Source organism: Aspergillus puulaauensis, chromosome 5 (genome assembly GCF_016861865.1).
Source record: "Aspergillus puulaauensis MK2 DNA, chromosome 5, nearly complete sequence".
Lineage (NCBI taxonomy): Eukaryota > Fungi > Ascomycota > Eurotiomycetes > Eurotiales > Aspergillaceae > Aspergillus > Aspergillus puulaauensis.
The window spans coordinates 3025903-3046159 of record NC_054861.1 but is presented as its reverse complement, the minus strand read 5'-3'; the positions used below and the strand labels follow the sequence as shown (position 1 = coordinate 3046159).

General features: G+C 49.2%; 10 protein-coding genes across 10 annotated transcripts; 4 read left to right on the top strand and 6 right to left on the bottom strand.

The window, feature by feature from the left end:
* Positions 1 to 312: 312 nt before the first annotated feature.
* Positions 313 to 1102, top strand: APUU_51167A (CTD kinase subunit gamma; the record flags this gene model as incomplete). Its single annotated transcript, XM_041706245.1, has 2 exons — positions 313 to 471; positions 539 to 1102. 2 exons carry the CDS (start codon positions 313 to 315, stop codon positions 1100 to 1102), a joined length of 723 nt encoding a protein of 240 aa, XP_041558650.1.
* A 410-nt stretch (positions 1103 to 1512) lies between these two features.
* Positions 1513 to 2637, top strand: APUU_51166A (uncharacterized protein; the record flags this gene model as incomplete). The annotated part of the gene is made up of 2 exons (XM_041706244.1): positions 1513 to 2045; positions 2100 to 2637. 2 exons carry the CDS (start codon positions 1513 to 1515, stop codon positions 2635 to 2637), a joined length of 1071 nt encoding a protein of 356 aa, XP_041558649.1.
* A 510-nt stretch (positions 2638 to 3147) lies between these two features.
* APUU_51165A (YagE family protein) lies at positions 3148 to 4741 on the top strand (the record flags this gene model as incomplete). The annotated part of the gene is made up of 2 exons (XM_041706243.1): positions 3148 to 4615; positions 4665 to 4741. The coding sequence occupies 2 exons, from the start codon at positions 3148 to 3150 to the stop codon at positions 4739 to 4741; spliced, it is 1545 nt and encodes a 514-aa protein (XP_041558648.1).
* Positions 4742 to 5644: 903 nt separating this feature from the next.
* APUU_51164A (putative short-chain dehydrogenase/reductase family protein) lies at positions 5645 to 6755 on the top strand (the record flags this gene model as incomplete). Its single annotated transcript, XM_041706242.1, has 3 exons — positions 5645 to 6234; positions 6299 to 6574; positions 6629 to 6755. The coding sequence occupies 3 exons, from the start codon at positions 5645 to 5647 to the stop codon at positions 6753 to 6755; spliced, it is 993 nt and encodes a 330-aa protein (XP_041558647.1).
* Positions 6756 to 6800: 45 nt separating this feature from the next.
* On the bottom strand, positions 6801 to 8506 carry APUU_51163S (uncharacterized protein; the record flags this gene model as incomplete). Its single annotated transcript, XM_041706241.1, has 4 exons — positions 6801 to 7560; positions 7642 to 7945; positions 8018 to 8128; positions 8203 to 8506. The coding sequence occupies 4 exons, from the start codon at positions 8504 to 8506 to the stop codon at positions 6801 to 6803; spliced, it is 1479 nt and encodes a 492-aa protein (XP_041558646.1).
* Positions 8507 to 8893: 387 nt separating this feature from the next.
* On the bottom strand, positions 8894 to 11017 carry APUU_51162S (high affinity methionine permease; the record flags this gene model as incomplete). Its single annotated transcript, XM_041706239.1, has 8 exons — positions 8894 to 9122; positions 9186 to 9438; positions 9495 to 9631; positions 9681 to 10139; positions 10188 to 10263; positions 10314 to 10409; positions 10466 to 10705; positions 10762 to 11017. The coding sequence occupies 8 exons, from the start codon at positions 11015 to 11017 to the stop codon at positions 8894 to 8896; spliced, it is 1746 nt and encodes a 581-aa protein (XP_041558645.1).
* A 925-nt stretch (positions 11018 to 11942) lies between these two features.
* Positions 11943 to 12730, bottom strand: APUU_51161S (uncharacterized protein; the record flags this gene model as incomplete). The annotated part of the gene is made up of 2 exons (XM_041706238.1): positions 11943 to 12281; positions 12347 to 12730. The coding sequence occupies 2 exons, from the start codon at positions 12728 to 12730 to the stop codon at positions 11943 to 11945; spliced, it is 723 nt and encodes a 240-aa protein (XP_041558644.1).
* Positions 12731 to 13144: 414 nt separating this feature from the next.
* On the bottom strand, positions 13145 to 14201 carry APUU_51160S (putative mitochondrial phosphate transporter Pic2; the record flags this gene model as incomplete). Its single annotated transcript, XM_041706237.1, has 4 exons — positions 13145 to 13272; positions 13332 to 13979; positions 14041 to 14046; positions 14105 to 14201. 4 exons carry the CDS (start codon positions 14199 to 14201, stop codon positions 13145 to 13147), a joined length of 879 nt encoding a protein of 292 aa, XP_041558643.1.
* A 796-nt stretch (positions 14202 to 14997) lies between these two features.
* On the bottom strand, positions 14998 to 16712 carry APUU_51159S (putative C6 transcription factor; the record flags this gene model as incomplete). The annotated part of the gene is made up of 3 exons (XM_041706236.1): positions 14998 to 15807; positions 15865 to 16563; positions 16656 to 16712. The coding sequence occupies 3 exons, from the start codon at positions 16710 to 16712 to the stop codon at positions 14998 to 15000; spliced, it is 1566 nt and encodes a 521-aa protein (XP_041558642.1).
* An 820-nt stretch (positions 16713 to 17532) lies between these two features.
* Positions 17533 to 19555, bottom strand: APUU_51158S (F-box/WD repeat-containing protein; the record flags this gene model as incomplete). Its single annotated transcript, XM_041706235.1, has 3 exons — positions 17533 to 17712; positions 17766 to 19103; positions 19178 to 19555. The coding sequence occupies 3 exons, from the start codon at positions 19553 to 19555 to the stop codon at positions 17533 to 17535; spliced, it is 1896 nt and encodes a 631-aa protein (XP_041558641.1).
* Between the last annotated feature and the right edge of the window lie 702 nt (positions 19556 to 20257).

Here is a 20257-nt window from a genome sequence, read left to right as displayed (position 1 = left end):
TTGCTTGGTCAGATAGACAGACCTTCAGTTAAATATTATTACTCCAGATAATATCGCTTAATGATTGGCAATGGTTTCTTTACCTCATCTTAGCTGTTACCTACCCCGATAGCCTGGAGCTCTACCCATCCTTCCTTTCTAATGTACATAGGTACTGCCTCGGCGCTACTAACGGTCCCACATTCTGCCGGCAATTACCGTAGGTACCGTATAGACCGCCCAACGTATCCGTCTTCAAAGACCGGCCTCGGAGTATCTTTGGGCCTCATTGCATCTTTGTATCTCAAAGGTGTTCTACTATAGTCTGGCACAATGATGGCAGACCCATTTGAAGTGCGCATGCGCTTTACAGCGCAACTGCAGCACTTAAATGCATCTGTCACCTCATCGCAGAAAGCCGCACATTATGCGCTCAAATACCGCGATATGGACGAAGATCTACACTCTTGTATTCTAGAGCAACTTGAAAGAGTGAGTGTTCCTCTTTCGGAGAAACATATACTTGTTTGAGCTGAAGTTAACTGGACCTTTTTCATAGAATAATATGAACAACAGAGCCAACATCTTATACTTCATCGAACACTTCTGCGAAATGGCTACCAAGGAAAACCACCTCCAGTACGTCCGCATGATCCAACGAGACATATTCCGTGTCGTGGACTCTGTTGCACCAGCAGACGGGTCGGGTGCTGCGAATGTAAAGCACGTTCGTCGAGTCCTCAATGGTCTTCAGAACAAAGAGGTACTCTCTGCTGAAACGGTAGCCGAGTTCGACGCAGCTCTAAAAGAGCGAGAAACGCACCCGGCGCACCTTGACTTGGAGGCTGAGGAGGAAGAGGAAGCTGGTTCGAAGTCGAAGGCTGGAACTCCGCGCGGCTCCAGGGCCAACGGCATTCGTGTGGACAAAAGACAGATCGAGCAACGGATCGAGGAAGATCGCGAGCGCAACAAACGGCTACGAGAGAGTATGTGGACTGTCCGAGGAGATGATACTGATGAACACCGAAAGTTCTGGGATGAAACCAGCGACATTGGCGAAGATGATTTTACAGCTGCGCATGAGGAACTGATGGAACGAAACGAAATGGTTAGCGCTGTTTAATTCTTTTATCTGATGCGTATCCGAACGAACTCAAACACAGCATGCAAGGCGTAATTGGCGTATGGTCTCGGCTTTCGGGCTTTTGGGAATGGGCATATGAATGAGCATTGAGATTTCAAGATACCAGGAGTATATATTTTGCCATTTCGAAACAATCAACTTTTCTCAGCCCCGAAAATTTTTCTACGCTTAATTATTCTTCAAATGAGATATCCCAGTCCATTCTAATCCATCTGTGAATATTTATATATATCTAATACCTAATATATCGACAATCGATGCTGGCAAGGAATTGAGTGGTTCTCCGCATCTAATATTTTCTCGGATAAACGTACCGCCGGGATATTTTCATAAATATTTTTGCCCGCCGGGAATTTCAATTGCAACAGCATTCGTTTATCTCCCCCTCTATGTTGTCGCAGCTTGTCACAGCGGCAAAAGGCATATTGTTTGCTGAGCAAAATACAAATAACAGCTCTAACATTGCGACACCGGAACCGGAAAACACCACGACCGCGACAAATTCGAAGATGGTTACCACTCGCCGATCAGCAGCCCATGTTGCTATTCCGACAGAAGATGCTGGACTGAACGGATCCTTAGAGCCAAATGGGAAGCGCAAGTCTGATAATGCCACATCAGAGACGCCGGAAGCAAAAGGCAGCAAACGGAGAAAGAGGAGCAGTATACAAGTCGTGGAGCAAGAAGTAACGCATGATAAGGAAGATGCGAAGGAAGAGGCAGCGCCAAAAAAGCACTTTCGGTTTGACAGCGAAGAACCCGTACTGCCAGAACCTACAGAGGCAGAGGAGCCGATAGACGTGCAGCAGCAGAATCAAGACGAGGAGAGCAGCGACGATGAAGCCCCGGAGACCGTGGATAACTCTGCGCAATTATCTAAAATCAAATCAGAGGCCAGGAAGCAGGAAAAGACGCGGCAAATGTTCGTACCCATCCACTTTTTGTTAATAGTTATTTCTTGCTAACCAGATAACAGAGGGGAGCAAGTAAAACGAGAAAAGAGGCGACAATTGGACGAGGCGCGCAAACGACAAGCTAAAGCTTCAAGTAAACGAAAAGAAAACCCTGCTTTTCAAGCCGCTCCAGGATCTGGTACCTCAGTCGACGATGTTGTGTCTGAAAGTTCAGAAACTCTGCAAGGATCCTATACACAAGATTCCCGACGCCCAACGCTTCCCGCTCTCCTCCCAGATGACATCCTAAATGCAGTTCCTGAGGTCCGACCGCCAACGCCTCCCCCGGAAACACAAGCTCTTTCCCAGAAAAAACCAACAAAACTCAGGTTTCTCGAAAAGAAGGAGAAAGCTCCAAAGGATGTGAGAATGGGCGATGTGGCTATCCGAGTGCTAGACGGTGGTGGTTCACAAAAACAACCAAGCACAGCTCCTCCTCCGAAAGCCTCGAAGACTGGACGCAATGCGAAGGAAGCATGGTTGAAACAGGCACGCAGTACTGGACATGTTAACGGCATGAGGATGGCCAGCAGCGGCTCAAAGGGCTTTGTGCGCAAATAATGCTTTACACACTTCTAAAGCCTGTTAAGTTGCATTTGGATATTTCATTATCTTCAGTACATAGCGCGCTGAAAATTTGTTGTATGAGTTTGCAATTATTTGGCGTTTGGATAGATGCGATGATCACAACGGCAATGCATGTAATGTAAGACAATGGAAGCACTAGTAATGCATGCTTTCTTTTTCTCCATTATTTTCCTTTATATCTGGTTTATTGGTTTATAATGCTATATTCATTCGTTTGCCCTAAAAATTTTCATTTAACCTTTCATTCACAACTGGCATTTATATAGTTGGCAGGCAGTGTAGAACATGCTGTAGATCTACCTTTCGATTTGCAGGCTCGCCGCACGTGAAAAGCTCTCGGGCTCTTTCTTTCAACACAATCCACCCAGCGTTCCACCCAGCGTTCAGCAACCACCAAACTCTACCTCCCAACCCACCTAAAGCCAATGCCTAATTCCTTCGTTTGGCATGATTCAATATCAATTTTTACGCGCTTAATCTAAAATGGCCTCAGCTAGCGAATCCTCTCCCCTCCTCCCCCAACACAACCATGCTGCACCTTCCAATACGTCACCACGAGGAAGCCGGCCTTCACGTACAGTGACATTCAATCCCCTCGCTACAGTCAGTACATACCACGATTCCACCTCTGCCGACCCGACTTTCAAGCCCATAACATCCGGATCTCTCCATGGCTCAAATGCCCCTGCCCAACAAAGATCGACCGGGCTCTCCGCCCTGAACAGCAAGCTTCGCCGTCGCAACAGCCATGGAGCTCCTGGCACGGTCGCCTCGTCTTACCCTACCTCGAAAGTCGGCCCACAAAGAACAACAAAGACTGCGCAGAAATTGAAACTTTTGCCCGACCCTATAACAGAGGAGGAGCTTGATGAGGAGACGTCGCCTTCGGATGTTTACAGGCAAATCGCGCGAATCAAGGAACCCGCTGCCCGCAGCCTTGCGGCAAGACTAGGAAAAGCTGATCGAGACCGATTACCTCGAGTATCGGCGTACTGCACGGCCAATTCATATCGTTTAGATGGCGTGTTCAAGTTCTTGAAGTCTCGGTCCAAAACCCGCGGTGCCAATCCAAAACTATTTGACGAATGCGTCTATTCGCGATTCGACTACAAACACGAGGAGAAACAGAAATTTGGGACGGACTCGAATAATGTTGATGCGGACAATACTCATACTGTCGAGCGAGCACCTAGGGAACGCAGGTTCTCCGACAGCGCGGTAGAAGTAAATGACCAAAGAGAGGAGCTTATTGATCTACATGATCACAATGCCCACCAACAAAATTCGAATGAAGAACCTGTGCTTGAGAATGCTCCGGATATTGACACCACTATTGAAGCCCCAGAAGTGTTTCTTTTTGATTATGGTACCGTCGTCATATGGGGCATGTCACCAGCCCAAGAGTCTCGATTTTTATCGGATATATCAAAATTCGCAACCTCAATTCTCAGCCCGGACGACCTTCAGGTCGAGAATTTCAACTTCTATTATGCCCGTGAATACCAAGCCCGGATATACAATGATTTTATTTCTCTGCGTGATCCCCGGAATTATATGATAAAACTCGCCATTTCACACGCTTTATCTCAGTCCGTGAAGACGTCCCTTTTTGAAGACCTCGTTTCTGAAACTATATCGAACACCGCACCATTACCGGCTCAGATTGCGCAGACGGGAAGCGTCAACCTCACAAGACAACAGATCAATATGCAAGTCGGAGAGCTATTCATCCTTCGTATAAACATCCACCTGCAGGGTTCAGTGTTGGATAGTCCGGAGTTGATGTGGGCAGAACCCCAATTAGAGCCCGTATACCAAGCTGTCCGAAGCTATTTGGAGATGGACCAGCGCGTGACTCTTTTGACCGAACGATTAGATGTAATAGCGGATCTTCTTGCAGTGCTGAAAGATCAATTAACTCACCGTCATGGTGAGTATCTCGAGTGGATAGGTACGTACAAAGCCACTGATTTTGGCATATCATTACTAATCCGATATAGTCATCGTTCTTATTGCCGCAGAGATTCTTGTGGCCGCCATCAACATTGTTGTGGATTTGTACGCTGGTGTTGAATAGATGCAGTTTGCTCTCAGTTTGAGTTCTGTTCAGGCGTCGGTGTCCGAGAAGCCACTCGTTTAAAGCATTCTAACCATTTTATGTATCATATCCGAATTCCAATTCCGAGAAATGCCCTCGATGCGGACACGCACATATAGACCTCAATTGAGTATTTCTTGATGAATTTCTACGCAATCACCTAGTATATATCAATAGCACCTGAAATTCACCGCAACGGCTATACATTGAAATAAGAAACCCGAGCTGCTTACATGTCACTATGACGTATTTCTGTACTACCATCCCACATGTACCTTGCTAGGCACTACCCGGGCAGCTTCTGGGCTGACAGCCCGCCGTGTCAGCACGTAAGACGCAAGAGCAAGTAGGAAAAAAAAAGGTAGCTGCCTCAGCCGCCAAGCCGGCGATAACGAGTTCTCCCCCTCGCTCTCGAGACCGAGTGAGACCGAGCGAGGGCGATCAATGACAACGGGTGAATGTGGATTGTGGACCCACTCGTGACAGATGCGATCGACGAGGCCCCGCCATTCCCGATTCGGAAACCACTCTCTGATTGGCCTGAGGATATTCTCAAAGGACCAGCTCAATGAAGAATTCATTGTCATCACAGCTGCTCAACGGGCAAGTGAAAACTTCGGGGTTAACGGGAGCTTTGTGGATTGGTCCTTTTAGAGTCCGTAAACGCCGATTCAAGCTGCATGGCTGCTGGTGAGGAGAGGGAATTATAAATATGAGCTTTGGCTGCTTGCTTGCTGTATGTTTCTTTGTTCTCTACCTTACGTGCGTGCAAAAGTCTCAAACTCACTACGACTTCGACTTCGACTTCACTCATATTTATCATCTCGTTTCATCGCCTTTTCTTCTACTTTCGCATAAGCTACTGCTAGCAAACAAATCGAAATGTCTGACGAAATCGCAACCCAGCCCCATAACCTCCCTCTTCTCGCAACAGAGGAGAACACCGCGGGGAAAACATACATCGTCACAGGTGCCAATACCGGTCTCGGATTCGAAGCCTCCAAGCATCTTGTCAATCTCGGCGCAAAGAAGGTCATCCTCGCCGTACGCAGCGTCCCCTCCGGTGAGGCCGCCAAGAAGAAAATCGACGAGGCTACAGGCAAAGCCACTGTTGCGGAAGTTTGGGCCCTCGACCTGAGCAGCTACGAGTCCGTCAAGGCCTTTGCCAGGCGCGCCACTACTGAGCTTGACCGCATTGATGCTGTGATTGAGAATGCGGCTGTTGCTACAGGGGAACAGAAGTCCGCGGAAGGATACCATATTGGTCTCACGGTCAATGTGTTAAGTACATTTCTGCTGGCTGTGTTACTATTGCCGAAGTTGAAAGAGTCTGCGGAAAAGTATGGGATCCTGCCGCGCCTGTCTATTGTGACGTCGGGTGTCGGGTTCGATGTGCGCCAGGTGTGGGAAATGGTGAAAGAGGACCCATTCGTGAGAACGTCTGGGCTCCCTGCTGAGCAGTTGATGGCCACGTATGTTCCCTTTATTAAGCAATTCTTGATTTAATCTGATAGCTAACTACGTTTCTGTGAATAGGTACCCACTGTCCAAGCTTATGGATACCTTCGCTGTTCGCGAGCTAGCGGCGCAGCTCCCTCTTGACCAAGGAAAGGTAGTCATCAATGCTATCTGTCCTGGCCTTTGCAAGACTGAGCTTGTCCGTAATGCTCCCCCTCCGCAGAAGGAATCAATCCTCAACCTGCATGCACAGTTTGGTCGGACTGCAGAAGACGGAAGCCGCACTCTTCTCGCCGGCGCTAACTTAGGACATGACAGCCATGGAGGCTACACTTCCAGCTGTGAAATCAGAAAGTAAGTTGTCTCGGAAATCAATCATCGTTGATACACACTAACAAAGGTGTGTAGTGACAAAGTTCCCGACTGGGCGAAGGACGAGGAGGCGCAGAAGTGGCAGAAGAACCTGTGGGACCTCATTGTCAAGGAAATCGATGCCACCGCACCCGGTGCAGTGGGAAAGGCACTGGGGAAATAAGTGCCACACGTCGAATTAGTTGTTTGATATGTTAGCTCTGAGAACTCAATTTGATTGATACGGGATTTCGAGAAACTTTTGTGCAGAACACAGCACTATGCCTGTTCGGTCATGCAGTGCATTCACCCATGGGAATGCAGCTACTACCTGCCTCACATCTTCCCAGGTGGAAAGGTCGAGTGCCTGCATTGCAGTGCGGGTTGTAGGTATGAGCCACTCATCATCTGAAGGTTTGAATACAGCAACCGACCCGATGAAGAGCGTCCAGAGAAGCACGCATTTCACAGCATTGCTTCCCTGGCCCTTTTCGCCACGTAACGATAGATCCTTGATGGCGAGCCGAAGCCGATGAGACAACAGAGGTTTATCTGATATACGCTGATCCAACCCCCTTAGAAACGAGACCAAGAACGCAATAAGCCCAAGATGGATGGCTTGTTCAAGAATACTCATATTCGGCGCGGGATCCGAATCAGATTCAGAACTGCTGCGTAGCGGGCTTATGTGCAGAAGTGAATATCCGAGGAGCAGAATAGTGTGATGAAACTCATCGGCACCTAGCTTTTGTCTTTGTCCAGCACCAGCTTCGTTGAGCATTACGGCGACACTTCGCATGCGCTCATACGTTGTCCACAGATCTTCTCGCAGGAGATTTTGTAGGAATCTATCAGTCTCCAAATTGTTGAATTGACCATTTGGCCTCGTCTCATCAGAATGGCTGGATCTTAGAGTACGAAGATACTCAATGCCGTGAAGACCAAATAACGTCCTTGAGCCAAGTTGTAAAGCGTACTCCAAATCAGCCCTGCATCAACAGCATCAGCCCTCACCCAATGAAGACAGCCCAATCAATAGTCTTAACCACAAAACTGGAATACCGGCTCACCTCAAAACCTTTAGGATAACACCACAGCACTCACTACCAAACCGCTTAACACCGCCGCGCAATTCAATCATCCGGCGCAAGCCCTGAATATGAACATAGCCTCTCTCATACTGGCCTTGCAACCGTTCGTACTGCGACATAACCACGAGTATCGCAATGGTCATATCAGACGTCGCATCTGTGGCGCTCATCAACCGCTCCTGGATAATCCGGTAGGTGCACGCAATATGATACATTCCTTGCGTCGTCTCACTGGCGAGGTTCTTGGAGCAGAGGATAGTTGTAGCCACGGAAGAGTGGAAGTCTATCTCGGCCACCGCATGAGTAAAAGCCCGATCTCAAAGTAAGACAGTGATATTGGAATAGATATACGCACAAGCCTCGTCGAGAAAGAAATTTCGCACCCAAACGGACCCCATATGGTCTGGCATTTCTAACGCGCCATCAAGCTCAGGGTTGTATCGAGCGCCGCTGAAGAAGAACAGAGCTTCAATAAAATAAACCGCGTCAGTTTCTTGTTTTCCCTGCAATGCGCCGGTATTCTATGGGCCAGGTACGCACCCTCTCGGACTAAACCCTTTGACCTCGCAGGTACCGGTATAGGAAACAATACTCCATCACTAACCGGTCTCTCAATTTCAACCACCTCAGCATCACCGGGCCCGTCACTTGTCGATCGATGCGCGTTTCTAATTCTCGCAGGTGTGCGAAACAGAGTCGCAGAATTGTCTTTCTTAAGAGCAACGGCCTTGGATGAGCGTGCTAGAGTCTTGTTGGCGTTCTTGCCTGTCGCTGCGTGGGTGCGAATGCGTCGCCTCGCTGCACGGTCGATCGCGACGCTATTGTCGATGAATTCGAATGTCATCGTCAGTTATATGATATCTTTTTTTGTCGCCCAGGAGGTCGTAAAATGAAAAAAAGTAGCTTCAAGTCCTGGAGAGGCGAGATACAATTGTAGGTCGGAGATAACGGAGCTATCGGCACATTCAGTGTCCATGGAGAGGAATCATAACTGACATAATATGCGAGCAATAACCATACCGTTAAGGGAGCCTCTAGATGCAGGGTTCTAGTATTATGCTTCGAAAATCAAATACTTGTTTGGTTTATGCTTGCTAATTTATAGTTATATATATCTTAGGATTCTCGGCACTTTGGGTATATATGCGCTACCTTGCATTCACATATGATTATCCGAAAAGATTGACTATCCTATAGCTTCTGAATGTCCTGATGTACTCGGGAAGCGAGTTCAAGCACCTTCAGCCTGGTCAGATTTATTAGCATTGGCCCGTCGACGAAGCCTTCCAGCAGCATCATGCTCCTCATCCCATTTCGCGATCTCATCATTAGGCACTTTGACCATTTTATGGGATGCCTCGCCTGAAGGCCCTGTAAGGATCGTCTGGCGAAACTTATAGCCTCCAAAGTGCGGTAGGATCTTCATATAGACAAAGTAGTAGACACCGCAAAAGCCAATGCTAGTAAATAATGTTAGCCCTAAACCCACGCGGAAGAAATGATGAAATCGAAAAGGTACGTACAGTGAGATTCCAACGACGACATATGTTCCGTACCAGAAGCTTACATCGCCTCCGGTTGCACCCGTTGATGGCGGGTACCACGGCGCAACAAGCAGGTAAAGGTTGGCCAGAATTGCGAAGTAGACAACAACAGTCCAGGCATGCCACTCCGTTCGAGGAATATCGAGGCGCTTTCTATGTTTTCGGGTGAATAATAATCCAATGGCGAGGAAAAAGTTGAACATGCTTTGTGGATATACTCCTAGATCAACAACTGCGCAAGTTGTCAGTGATGGGAACTTTCGGTGTGTATGCATTCTTCCTGCGTACCAAAATTGAAAGCATCACCGGCCGGAGGAGCCAGGATCATGAGAGCCGTTAGAGCCCACTTCAGCCAGTACGGCCCTAGCGGGGTTCCGAAGGGACGAGTGGATGTCCAGAACCTTGTAAATGGAAGTACCCCTTGTCTGTTCACATTAGTCCATGGTCCAAGAACAATGTATGGGGTATACATACCTGCCGCACTCGCGGAGCATTCGGGACTGTCCAATGAGAACAACAAGCAAGTTACCGAAAGCACTGACACAAATTAGGAAGTTTAGGGCACGAGATGCGCCACCACCGCCAAAGACCTTCAGGAAGAAGAGACTCGCAACATTGACGTCCGATTCGATAATCTCCTCCTTGCTCGCAGCAGCAACGTAGGCAATATTCGCAAGCATGTAGAGGATACCGGTGGTAATAAGTGATGCAGGACCACTCCACTTCAGTGTCTTGATAGGGTTCTTGACCTCATTTACTAGGTTGAAGGCATTTTCATAACCCTGATAGGAAAACATCACGTTGATGAGTGAGTTGGTGGCCCCATACACTGTAGCATCCCCTGTTCCTTCAAAAGCGTTTCGAAAATGGGCTGTTGGGTCAGCAATAGACGAAACGTTGCCGCCAAGCACGACGAGTCCAGCAATTGCAATGCTGCATGGATTAGAAGATACGACCCGTACATGGGATATGAGCACTCACAAGATCAGTGTGATAAGTTTGATCCACCCAATAGCATTGGATAGCTGCAGAGACCATTTTGTATTGAAGGAGACGGCTGCGACCCGTAATTAGTATCGGCATATCAGCATAGTTCCCTATACTAACCGAGGACTGCCACAGTATACGACGCAAGAGCAACTCCCTTGGATTGCCAGGCTGTAGGCTCCGAACCTCCCAGTTGGAAAAGATAATTGGCCAAAACTAGTATGTTCAACATCAGTTTGGTGAACCTGTATAGAAGATCGAACTTGCCTTACCAATAGCATTACTACTGCTGAAGGAGAAAACCACAGTTTGCACGGCGAAGACCGTAGGAAAGAAGTATCTAGGGCGTGGGTATGCCTGTTCCAAATAGACAGCCTCTGATCCAGACCGACTTGGAAAATACGACGCGAATTCGAGGTATACGGAGAGCATGCTCGATGCAACTGCGAACCCTATCACCCAGTAAAACAGGCCAAGGCCGATAGAGCCGGCTCCTTCAAAGACAGACGAGGCTGAACAGAGAAATTAACAACAGATCTACTGAGAGAAATAGCTGGAAATCACCCACGAGTAGAGAAGATTCCAGTCCCAACCATCTTGCTCACATTCATGAAAATCAGCGTAATGAACCCTGCCTCATACCCAAGCGGCGAGACAACTTCAACCGGCGCTCCGCTCGCCTCTTGATAAGTCGGTACGGTGGTGTTACCGCCCGCATCTGCAGTGTAGTGCAGACTGCCACCGTCGATGGTATCTTCAGATGGCGCATCATGTTGGGTCACTTGCGTGTCGGTGGCCTTGGATTTAAAGTCGAAGAAGCCCATCTTGGAAGCAGAACCGGCGATCAATTCTTAGCTTCCAGAGGGTGGTGGATAAAACGCTGCAAATCTTTGGCCGGGGGCTTCATCTTATATCCATCCCCCACGGGCTGGGGTTCTCATCGTGCTACATTATGGCGTAATCCAGTCCGTCTCTCTTGACGCGGCCGCCTGTAAAAGCAAGGAGCAAGAGATAACATTTGTTTATTGCAAAGGAGACAGTGTTACATTCGCCAAGTGTCTTGTCTCTGCTGATTTTTCTTGGGTGTCAGCGGATTGTTATACTCTAGATTTTGTAGCCGAGGGGGTTGGATTGCACAACACCTTGCAGAAATATCACCATCGCGACCAACTCTTTGGGTTTAACCAACCACAGCCCCGACGATCGACCTAGTGTTGGAAATTTGTTTTAGTGGCATGTAATGCTGCGAGCTGTGGGCTGTCTTCTCCTATCCAATAATGCGGCCCCCCACGAGTCAACAAGGCGACTCGTCGTCTGGGCATATTTCAACTGATAACTTTAGCATCTTTGGACCTGGAAGATTATAAGAATGCCTGCAAATAAAAGAGCGCTAAAGGAGTCACACGCTCGTATTTGATGGTGCAATGCAGCATGAGATGAGGTCTTTGATTGTCGCGATTTAATGAAGGGAAGGTGTAGATGTCAGATGGAAGCATGCCATTAAGTTTTCCACGCGAGGTGGCCCAGTATACGCCTTACCTTGGCTGTCTTTTTGAACTATCCAAAATGGAGGTAATCTGTATAAATCTATGAAAGTTATATTGTCCCCTTTAACACCCACGCAATTAAGTACGTATTTTCGAATACCCAGTAAATGAAGTAGAAAATTGCACCGGTAAAGAACCCCGTCCGAAACCCACAAAGAAAATAAAACACAGTCGTCAGAAGCAGATACCGGAGAAATCGCCCTTAGCTCTCTTCCTTTAGCTCTTTCGTATCGAGGTCCATTGGAGTTGTTGGGTTTTCCACCGACGGATCTTCTGCTCCTTCTGGAGAAGCATCTCTGTTCTCACCCTCCCGATCGCTCGTATGCGGAGTCTCCTTCTCCGGCCCAGACCCATTACCCTGTTGAATCCGGAATGAAGATGTCATCTCCTCTTGTGATGGCGCTGGCGCGAGTCGCGGCCACGTTGACGATGCCCCTGGCCCAGAAGCCTCAGGAGTAGTACCCGAAGCAGGCGCATCTTCATCCTCGATGTTCAGGTTCGACTTGCGGGATCGTTTTACGCGGAGTGGACGTTCTTGTGGCTGCATTAGATAAATGGGCAATCAGCCAAAGGAAGGTTGAATCAAGCTACTCGCGCTGAACTTACTGTGGGCGGCTGTTCGTCTGAACTCCCTTCTGTCTCGTCTTCATAGTATCCTGGTCCTGATCCGTTTCTCGTCGCGGAGATGCCGTTTGCGCTTCCACCGCTGGACACCATAGCCGCAGCACGGGCGCGCAGTTCCGGGTTCACGCCGGCCTGGGCTTCTTCGGCCATTCCCGTAACGTTGGCTAGGCGCTCGAGAAGGATACAGGACTCGAGGCGCATCTTCTGAATGTATTGCCAGCCGCGTCGGTTGCGAGTGCGCATCAATTCATTTTCAGCTTCAATCTCGCCGAGACGCTTCTTGAGCGCGATGCATTTGCGCTTGTAGGCGATTTCAACACTGGGCGGGTTCGTGGATGGCTGGGATGTTGATGTTTTTGGTTCCATTTTGGTTTGGGTGTCGGAGTCGCAGGAATCACGGGGAGTGACAGGAATTGGGAGTAACTGCTCTATATATTTTTTATTTCATGAAATTAAGAAGAGGAGTGATCGGACAAAGGGTTCGTTTGGTCTAGAAACAAGGAAGTTCTCGTCCTACGCTCCGAGTCGATCGCCAAGAGCGAAGGCGGTCAATGACTCCATGTTCTCGCGTCTCCATTCATCTCCACTCAATCTACTCCGTGCGTTCTCAGTCTTGGGTTTTCGATTCAACATGAAATCCATTACTATGATCTATCTCTAATGCCGCCCGGGCTTAGTGGCCTGTCGTTGGAAGACCGAGGAAAACCTTGAACGAGTCATAACTGTTTTTGTCAGCATCCAAGCTTCTATTAATTATCAGCTTCACTATCACAGGGAGACTCACATCAGCCACTGGAAACCGGTCAAAGTTCCAAGCATTAGAATTCGCACTGGCAAGCCATTCCATAACCCTGGGAAACCAATGTTCCCATAGATTCGAGAGACGGCCGACACAGCCGATTCACCCGCTAGGTACTCTCATCAGCACAAATTGCATGGTCAGCTAGCACAAGATCAGGAAACATACCTTTTCTATCAGCATTTAACTTTGATACCAAAACGTCCGCTGGATGGCTGACAATCGCGCAAAAGATACCAGCGATATAACCACCCGCAAAACTAATTCCCGTTTGCTGAAGGGTATTGTAGCTCTCCTTGGGCCCTCCCAGCGTCTTATAGATCATGCTAACCGTCTCCTCGAAAGTTGCGAACTTCGTCATCGTATACGGGATCTGTCTCGCCCACAACGGGTATAATCCCTTATACAGGCCCGACATGCCCTCCTTCGCAACGATCTTACCCCAGCCCTCGCGCAGGGTACTTGCGTACGGTGGTAATGTCGTCTGCATGCGCACCTTGATTGCCTCGAACGGGCAAAGGGCCATATCCGCGAGGAACTCGGCGGAGGCACTTGCACCTAGGTACACAACCGTGCGGTTTGTGTTGGGGAACATGTCGCCGTATAGGTACTTGAAGTATTCGTAGAAGCCGTATTTACCGGCCCCCTGGAAGGAGTATCCAACGAATGTCGGGGACCAACCAAAGAAGACACCACGGAGGCCTTCCTTCGAGATAATCGAGCGCCATGCGGAGATGTTTGAAGTATAGATTTTGGGGTCAACTTGTCGTCGGCATTTCACAAGATCGAGCGGTGTTACTGAGGTGTGTGTCGGGCCTGCAATGCAGCTGATTAGAGACTGGAATCGATGGAAAGGTTAATAAAATCTCGAACTAACCGCAAGCTTTACCAAAGTATGTTAGCTCTATCTTTCACCAATAATGCAGATGTGATTAATGTACCGATAATTCCACCCATCGTACAAGCACCGAAGTACTTGAGCGAGTTGGGCTCAATCTTCCCCAGTGGGTACTTCCTTTCCTGCTGTAATGTTGCCATCGCGCTCGTATGTTCTTATTAATTGGAAATGAAACGAACAGAAAGTATAAGAAATGTAAAGTAGAAGAAGCAACAAGCTCAAATCAAAAGCTAAGCAGGATAATCAGTCTCCAAAAGATAAGAAGCTCCAACTCGAGTCGCGCGAAGGAAGGTTACACTTTCGCTATATAAGTAACTGAACTCTCAGCAGTGGATCATAACTGGCAAGGTATGTCGTCAGCAGCACCTCCTCACCCAATGTAGTAACTTAGTACGTTGCCGCTGTGCCCGCACTGACACCCTGGACCTGGGTCTGGTCCAGGGCCGGGCCATCCGATGCATGCGTTCATAATTTATGAAACCAGTTTACGGTTTACTATTAATTCCCTGCTTTTTACTAGCGCACTCGAAAGAGCGCGTGCCGATTTCCGATTTTCGATCTCAAGCTAAGATGTTGCCAATAATTTTCTCCTCCACTTTCTGAGGTGCAGCGGAACTGTTCTAGTGCTTTGAACTTTCGAGCTGTGATTTAAAGAGGGGGCGTGTATATGACGTCATATATGTACAGCCCCCGTCCAGGGTCGAGGTAACTGTACAAAAAATTATATACTCTATATATATTCAATAAGACGAGTACATAGATACAATTAAAATCCAAGAGTGGTAATCGGAAGAGAAAAGCAACGACTGAAAGAGCACAGCTCCGGCCTCGCATCCAAACCCCATTCCCAATCGCTCTATACAATTACTAGTAGTCCTTATATGCAAAGTGATTAACTGCTCAAATAAAGCAGCCCAAGCGCCCGGCTTGAAATCGTTATTGAGCCCCAAACAACGACCCAGAGACAGAGATAGACGATCTTTTCTGGCTTGATGCATCCTCCGCCAGAACCAATGCCAGCTTGATTCCTAGGACGGATCCAACCCTCGACAAACAGCTACGTATTTGCTGCTCCTGTTCCGGTGTAGCTAAGCCGCATGAAAGAATATACCACAATGGCCAGACCATTGAATACACCGAAAATGCGCGCGCACGAGGCTGGGGCTTAGATTCTGCGCTGGGAGAAGCGGAGGCCGTTCGGTTACCCATCATATCGACGTCGCCGAGGCAGAATGGTATACTGCGGCATATATCTGTGATCATTTTCTGGACGACTGCCGGTACTTCTGTCCCCGTGTCTTCGGGGACTTCGCCCGTCGCAGCGGCGAGGGCCTTTCGTAGTCCGAGCATGATGACGTGTGAGACTATACGGACCGCTCGGTAGTAGGTCCAAACAGAGGCGATAGAGAGGTGGTGGTAGGTGATTAAGAAGTCATTACTGTCAGATTTATTGGGATAAATGACGAGGGGGAGCCAGCGGTCAGGGAGGTCCTGGCTCCAGGACGTGAGTTCGAGATCTATTTGCCGGCCTAATAGGAGGAGAAAGGTGAGCTGTGAAACAGTGTCTGAATCAAGTGGTGTAGATATAGGGAGTAGATGCTGGAGCGAAGTTGTGGCGAGGAATAGCTGGCTCATTTTGGATGCGGCAAGGATCAATCGTGCGATTGGGTCTGCACCGCTTAGACGCTCAACAATCCAATCCGTGTTGTAATGGGGCCTTCCTCGGAGCGCAAGCATCTCGACGTGCTATCCCACTTGTTAGTGTCGTGGCTAAACAGACAATGGAGCACGAGGGAAAGCTACCGTATGAGTATATGCGAAATGAAACAGACCTCTCCCCTGCGCATGTCCAAGCTGGTCCTCCCCTCTCAACTTCATCAAAAACTCAAAACCTGCCGCATGCGAACTAGCAAGCCCGTTCCGCTCGCCCGTGATGTCTTCAAAAAGTGCAAGCAATACCATGGACGCAAAAGTCTCATCCTTGACGGCGTTCTTTTTCTCATATAACGCCGCCTGTAACCCCTGTAATGCATTCCCATAGTGCTGTCTAGCACGCACCACAAGCGGGGCGGCGTTGGCATGGTTGCTCAGTGTCATGAGAGCCGTCGCATCAACAGCATTGCGCAGGCACAAAGCCGTCGGACTATCAGACCCATTATCTCGACAGGCAGAGTACAAAGACGGCAAGAACGATAAATAACTCATAGCTTCATCCGGGTCGTCGCCAGAAGTATACTGGTCGAAGAAAAAGCAGAGCGCTCGCTCCTCCCACGAGGAATCCGCGACCCGTTGGGTGGTTAATGATAATGGGGAGGTAGAATCTCGCCGACTACCCCGCCGGCTGCTGGAAGGTGAAGATGAAGATGGCGATGATCTGCCTGATTTCTTGACAAGCTGCTCGACTTTAGAAGTCTCATTTCTGAATATAGACTCGAGTCTGTATCCCGGACATGGCTTGCCGTAAACGCGACAGTTGCCGCATTCTGGAAGCGCTTCGTCGCACTTTGTATCACTTAGAAAAGATTCGTGGAAGGCAATGGGACCAATAGATCCTGCTTGGAGGGAAGCAAGCATGCGTGGAGATCTTGTCATACCTTGACTTTGCGCTTACGGCACAGAAAACACCCTTTGCTGCGCCCAGTATACACCATGGTCGCTTGCTAGAATAGTCGACGGATACGTGACGGCTCGCTGACTTCTTTTTCAGATAGTATTTGTCCCTTGCCCGCAAGCGTTGTTGTCTCTGTTAAAGTGATCTGGCTGTCTCCGGAGTTTCGGCAAACCGGCATTCAATACAAGATCTCGCCAGTCGGGAATCGGACATGGTGAGTCTAGATGCCTAGCAAGAGATCTGCCTTTAGGTATGCTTTTAAGCGACCGGCCTAGTTGCTCTCAGGGACGCTTGACGGACTTCATTCAGATATAACTAGGCAGCAGATGTGCGTACCCGTTGATCATGGCCGAGCCGAAAGGCCGAGCGGAGAAACACTAAAGCGTTAGTAGCAGTCAGCTGACGAATGGGATCGCCCACAATCTGGGTGACAGTTCCTGGACATAAGGTACTAAAGACGTAGGTGTACGCAAGGGCTTTGCTAGCTTGTTATGTGGTAAATAGTTGTGTGGAAACTTTTGCTATCAAAATGAGCCACCTCCTGAGGTGGCAATATCCTAAACTAAGAAGTACAACAATTTCGCCTATCAGATTCCAGCTGGTATAAGCCAGTATGACAGCCATCCATATATCTAACTCCGCGTGGTCCATGGACAAAAGCATAGTTGCAGCATGAACCTAAAACACCTAGAATGCAAATGCTAACCAGTGAATATCGGGCCAATTACCTTGAGCCGCCAGTGGTGCGAGATGGGAATATCGTAGAAGCAGGAAACCGAAGCAATAACGCTGAAGGCGCAAATTAAGAAGAAGCTAGCTATATGATCGTGATATCCAAGCGTCCCAAGATTCAAGGAGCTTCAAGAAGGCGCATCCACCATTAGTTGATCGCCATCGCTTCGTTGTGATGAATTTGGAGACAAGAGTTCTCGTGCTAGGCTATTGTCATGTGTCGGTGGCGGCTCAGAAATGCTGGACGAGGCGCCTGCCAGTGCTGTGTCGAGTGGGAATTCTTCCGGCGGCGGCGAAAAACTCCAGACCTAAATACGGATGTTAGAAATACAAAAAATCACACACAGCGCATACCACTCACCTCCATCACTGTACGACCTGATCTGCTAGACATGATGACGGCCTTTTCCTCCTCGAAAGTAACTCTCCAGACCGTCTCTGACGGGGTCGACAACTCTCGAAGGAGCTGTCCCGTCTGTAAACTCCAGACTTTGACCCTGCCGTCGCTGCCACCACTAACAATCCGATTATTATCAAATTGGAGACTGGTCACACTGTTATCGTGGGCCGCTAAACGATGGATGGGAGCCATTCTAGTCAAAGACCAAACGCGAACGGACCCGTCGGAACCACCAGTGACTAGAGTATCGCCGCTCATCTGTAGTTGTCCTACCAAGGACGTATGACCCTGGAGAATAGCATGACACTGGCCAGTATTCGGGTCCCATACCCGAATGCTGGTGTCAAGACTTCCCGTCGCAATTCGGCGGCCGTCAAAGGCGATCGCATAAATTTGACTGAAATGGCCTGATAGTGCCCGCAGAAATCGTCCCTCCGATATATTCCAGATCCGGGCTGTGGTATCGTAGCTTCCCGAGACGACGATATCTCCATGTACAGCGAGGCACCTGACGCTGGCCTGATGACCAACCAAAACATAGCGGCAAGTTCCCGTTGTTAGATCCCACACTCGTAATGTGGTATCCCTCGAGCCAGAGATAGCGGTGTTCTTATCCGACATTTTCAGGCATCGAACTGTCGATGTGTGGCCGCGCAACAAATAAATGGATGCCCCGGTAGCCATGTTCCATACTCTCACTTCCCGGTCACAACCACCGCTGACCAGAATGTCATCCCAGGGAACCATAGCCCACACACCCATCACATGTCCTTCGAGTGTCTTTTGATTTCCTCCGTCAGTGTCATACACGTGAATTTTAGCGTTGTCCAACGAAGCCACAATGTATCTGGGAGTTAGATGGAGACTCGTTACCACACCCTGGTCGGGCGAAATGTGCCGCTGGGTGCATCGGCCGCCTTTACTCCACGCGGATTCTATCATGTACTTTTGCTTGAAATGGTATTTGTAGGAGAGGGGCCGAACTCGTCGCTTTCTCGCTTGTACGCTCGACGGCGCAGACCAATCTCCGGATAATGACCGCGGGAAGTCCGCAAATCCATCGCGAGACTGAAGCGTAGCGCTATTCGACCTCCTTTGTAGTCCACTCAGAGAGTGTGTACGATGATTGTGAATAGGCTCGATGAAGTCTTGGTTATCTTCAGCGGGCCGTCGATGGGTAAACGCATGTCTTTCGCAAAGATTCTTCCACGTAATATCGTCGTTCAACAGATCATGCCACCGTCTTGATACTTGTGACGCCCGGGCCAGCGTTTTCGGGTCGTCGACGAACGAGAGTACCTGGTTACAAAACCACAAAGTTAACTTCTGGTGAACCACGGAGGCCACGGAGGCCACGGGGCAGTCAGACTTACCCTAAGAGATATTTCGGTTGGAAAGACAGTAAATGGATCTTTCCTTAGACGAGGGGCGACAAAGCTAGAGACAAAACTGAGTTGTTGGCTGTTGCACAGGCTCAGGATAGATTCCAAAAATTGCTGCCGTTTAGGCCCAGACAGCGATTCAAAGACTTTGGTACTTGACAGCAGCGCATCCTCTTCTGGATCATTCGGTCGCCAGGAGGTTGGTCGTTGGTGGGGAGTCGGACTGGGCGCCGGGGTCGGAGGGGAGGCAGGCGCTGATGGGAGGAGGTTAGGGGGAAGAGAGGTAGGTTTATCGGAGGACGGTATCGATTTCGACTGAGAGCCCATCCCGCCTATCACCGCGGGATCTGACATCCGCCGAATGCCCATAAATGGTCGCGCGACAAAGCGGAAAGTGAAATGTCATACACCGAACTGTCCCCGCAAGCTTCACGGCGAATGTCGTAATATCCAGCTCCCTAGGAGATTGGCACGGTTCATGGATTTTAGGAACGAACGTATGAGTAACGGAAAGTGAAAACTGGCAAGAGAATGAAGCGCCGAAGGAGGAGAGGAAACCGGAGCAGATAGGCGCTGGCGGTAGGTTGGTGTGAGAAAAGAGTGTTGGCGGAAGGTTCAGCTGGTCGGGGAATAATAGGGGGCAGGAAAGACCGAGGGCTGGGACGAGGGGGAAAAGAGGAGCTTGAAAAGGCAGAAGGAGACAATAAGGAATATCTTTAATAGAACAAGGAGGGGGGAGGAGCAGGAGGGAAGAGGGAATATCTATCGCCTTGCCAGCTGCAGTGAGTCCCACGAGGGAGAGTCGCGGAAACGCAGGCTTGATTTTAAAGAGTCTCGATCCAGCAATGGGCCGTGGCCGCACCTGACTTCCATCCGGCTCCAGCCAGCGGGAGGTGGGCCAGATCCTGCCTGTGATTAGTCGGGCGGCCGATCCAGTCTGGACGTTGGTACATGGGTACTTCTGCAGCTGCGGCAACTACCATAGTGGGCTAAGTACTGAACTCACCGTTGTGCGAGTACGTAGTATCCATTGCACCAGGCATCCAGGAACTCCTCCTGGCGTTGTAGTTG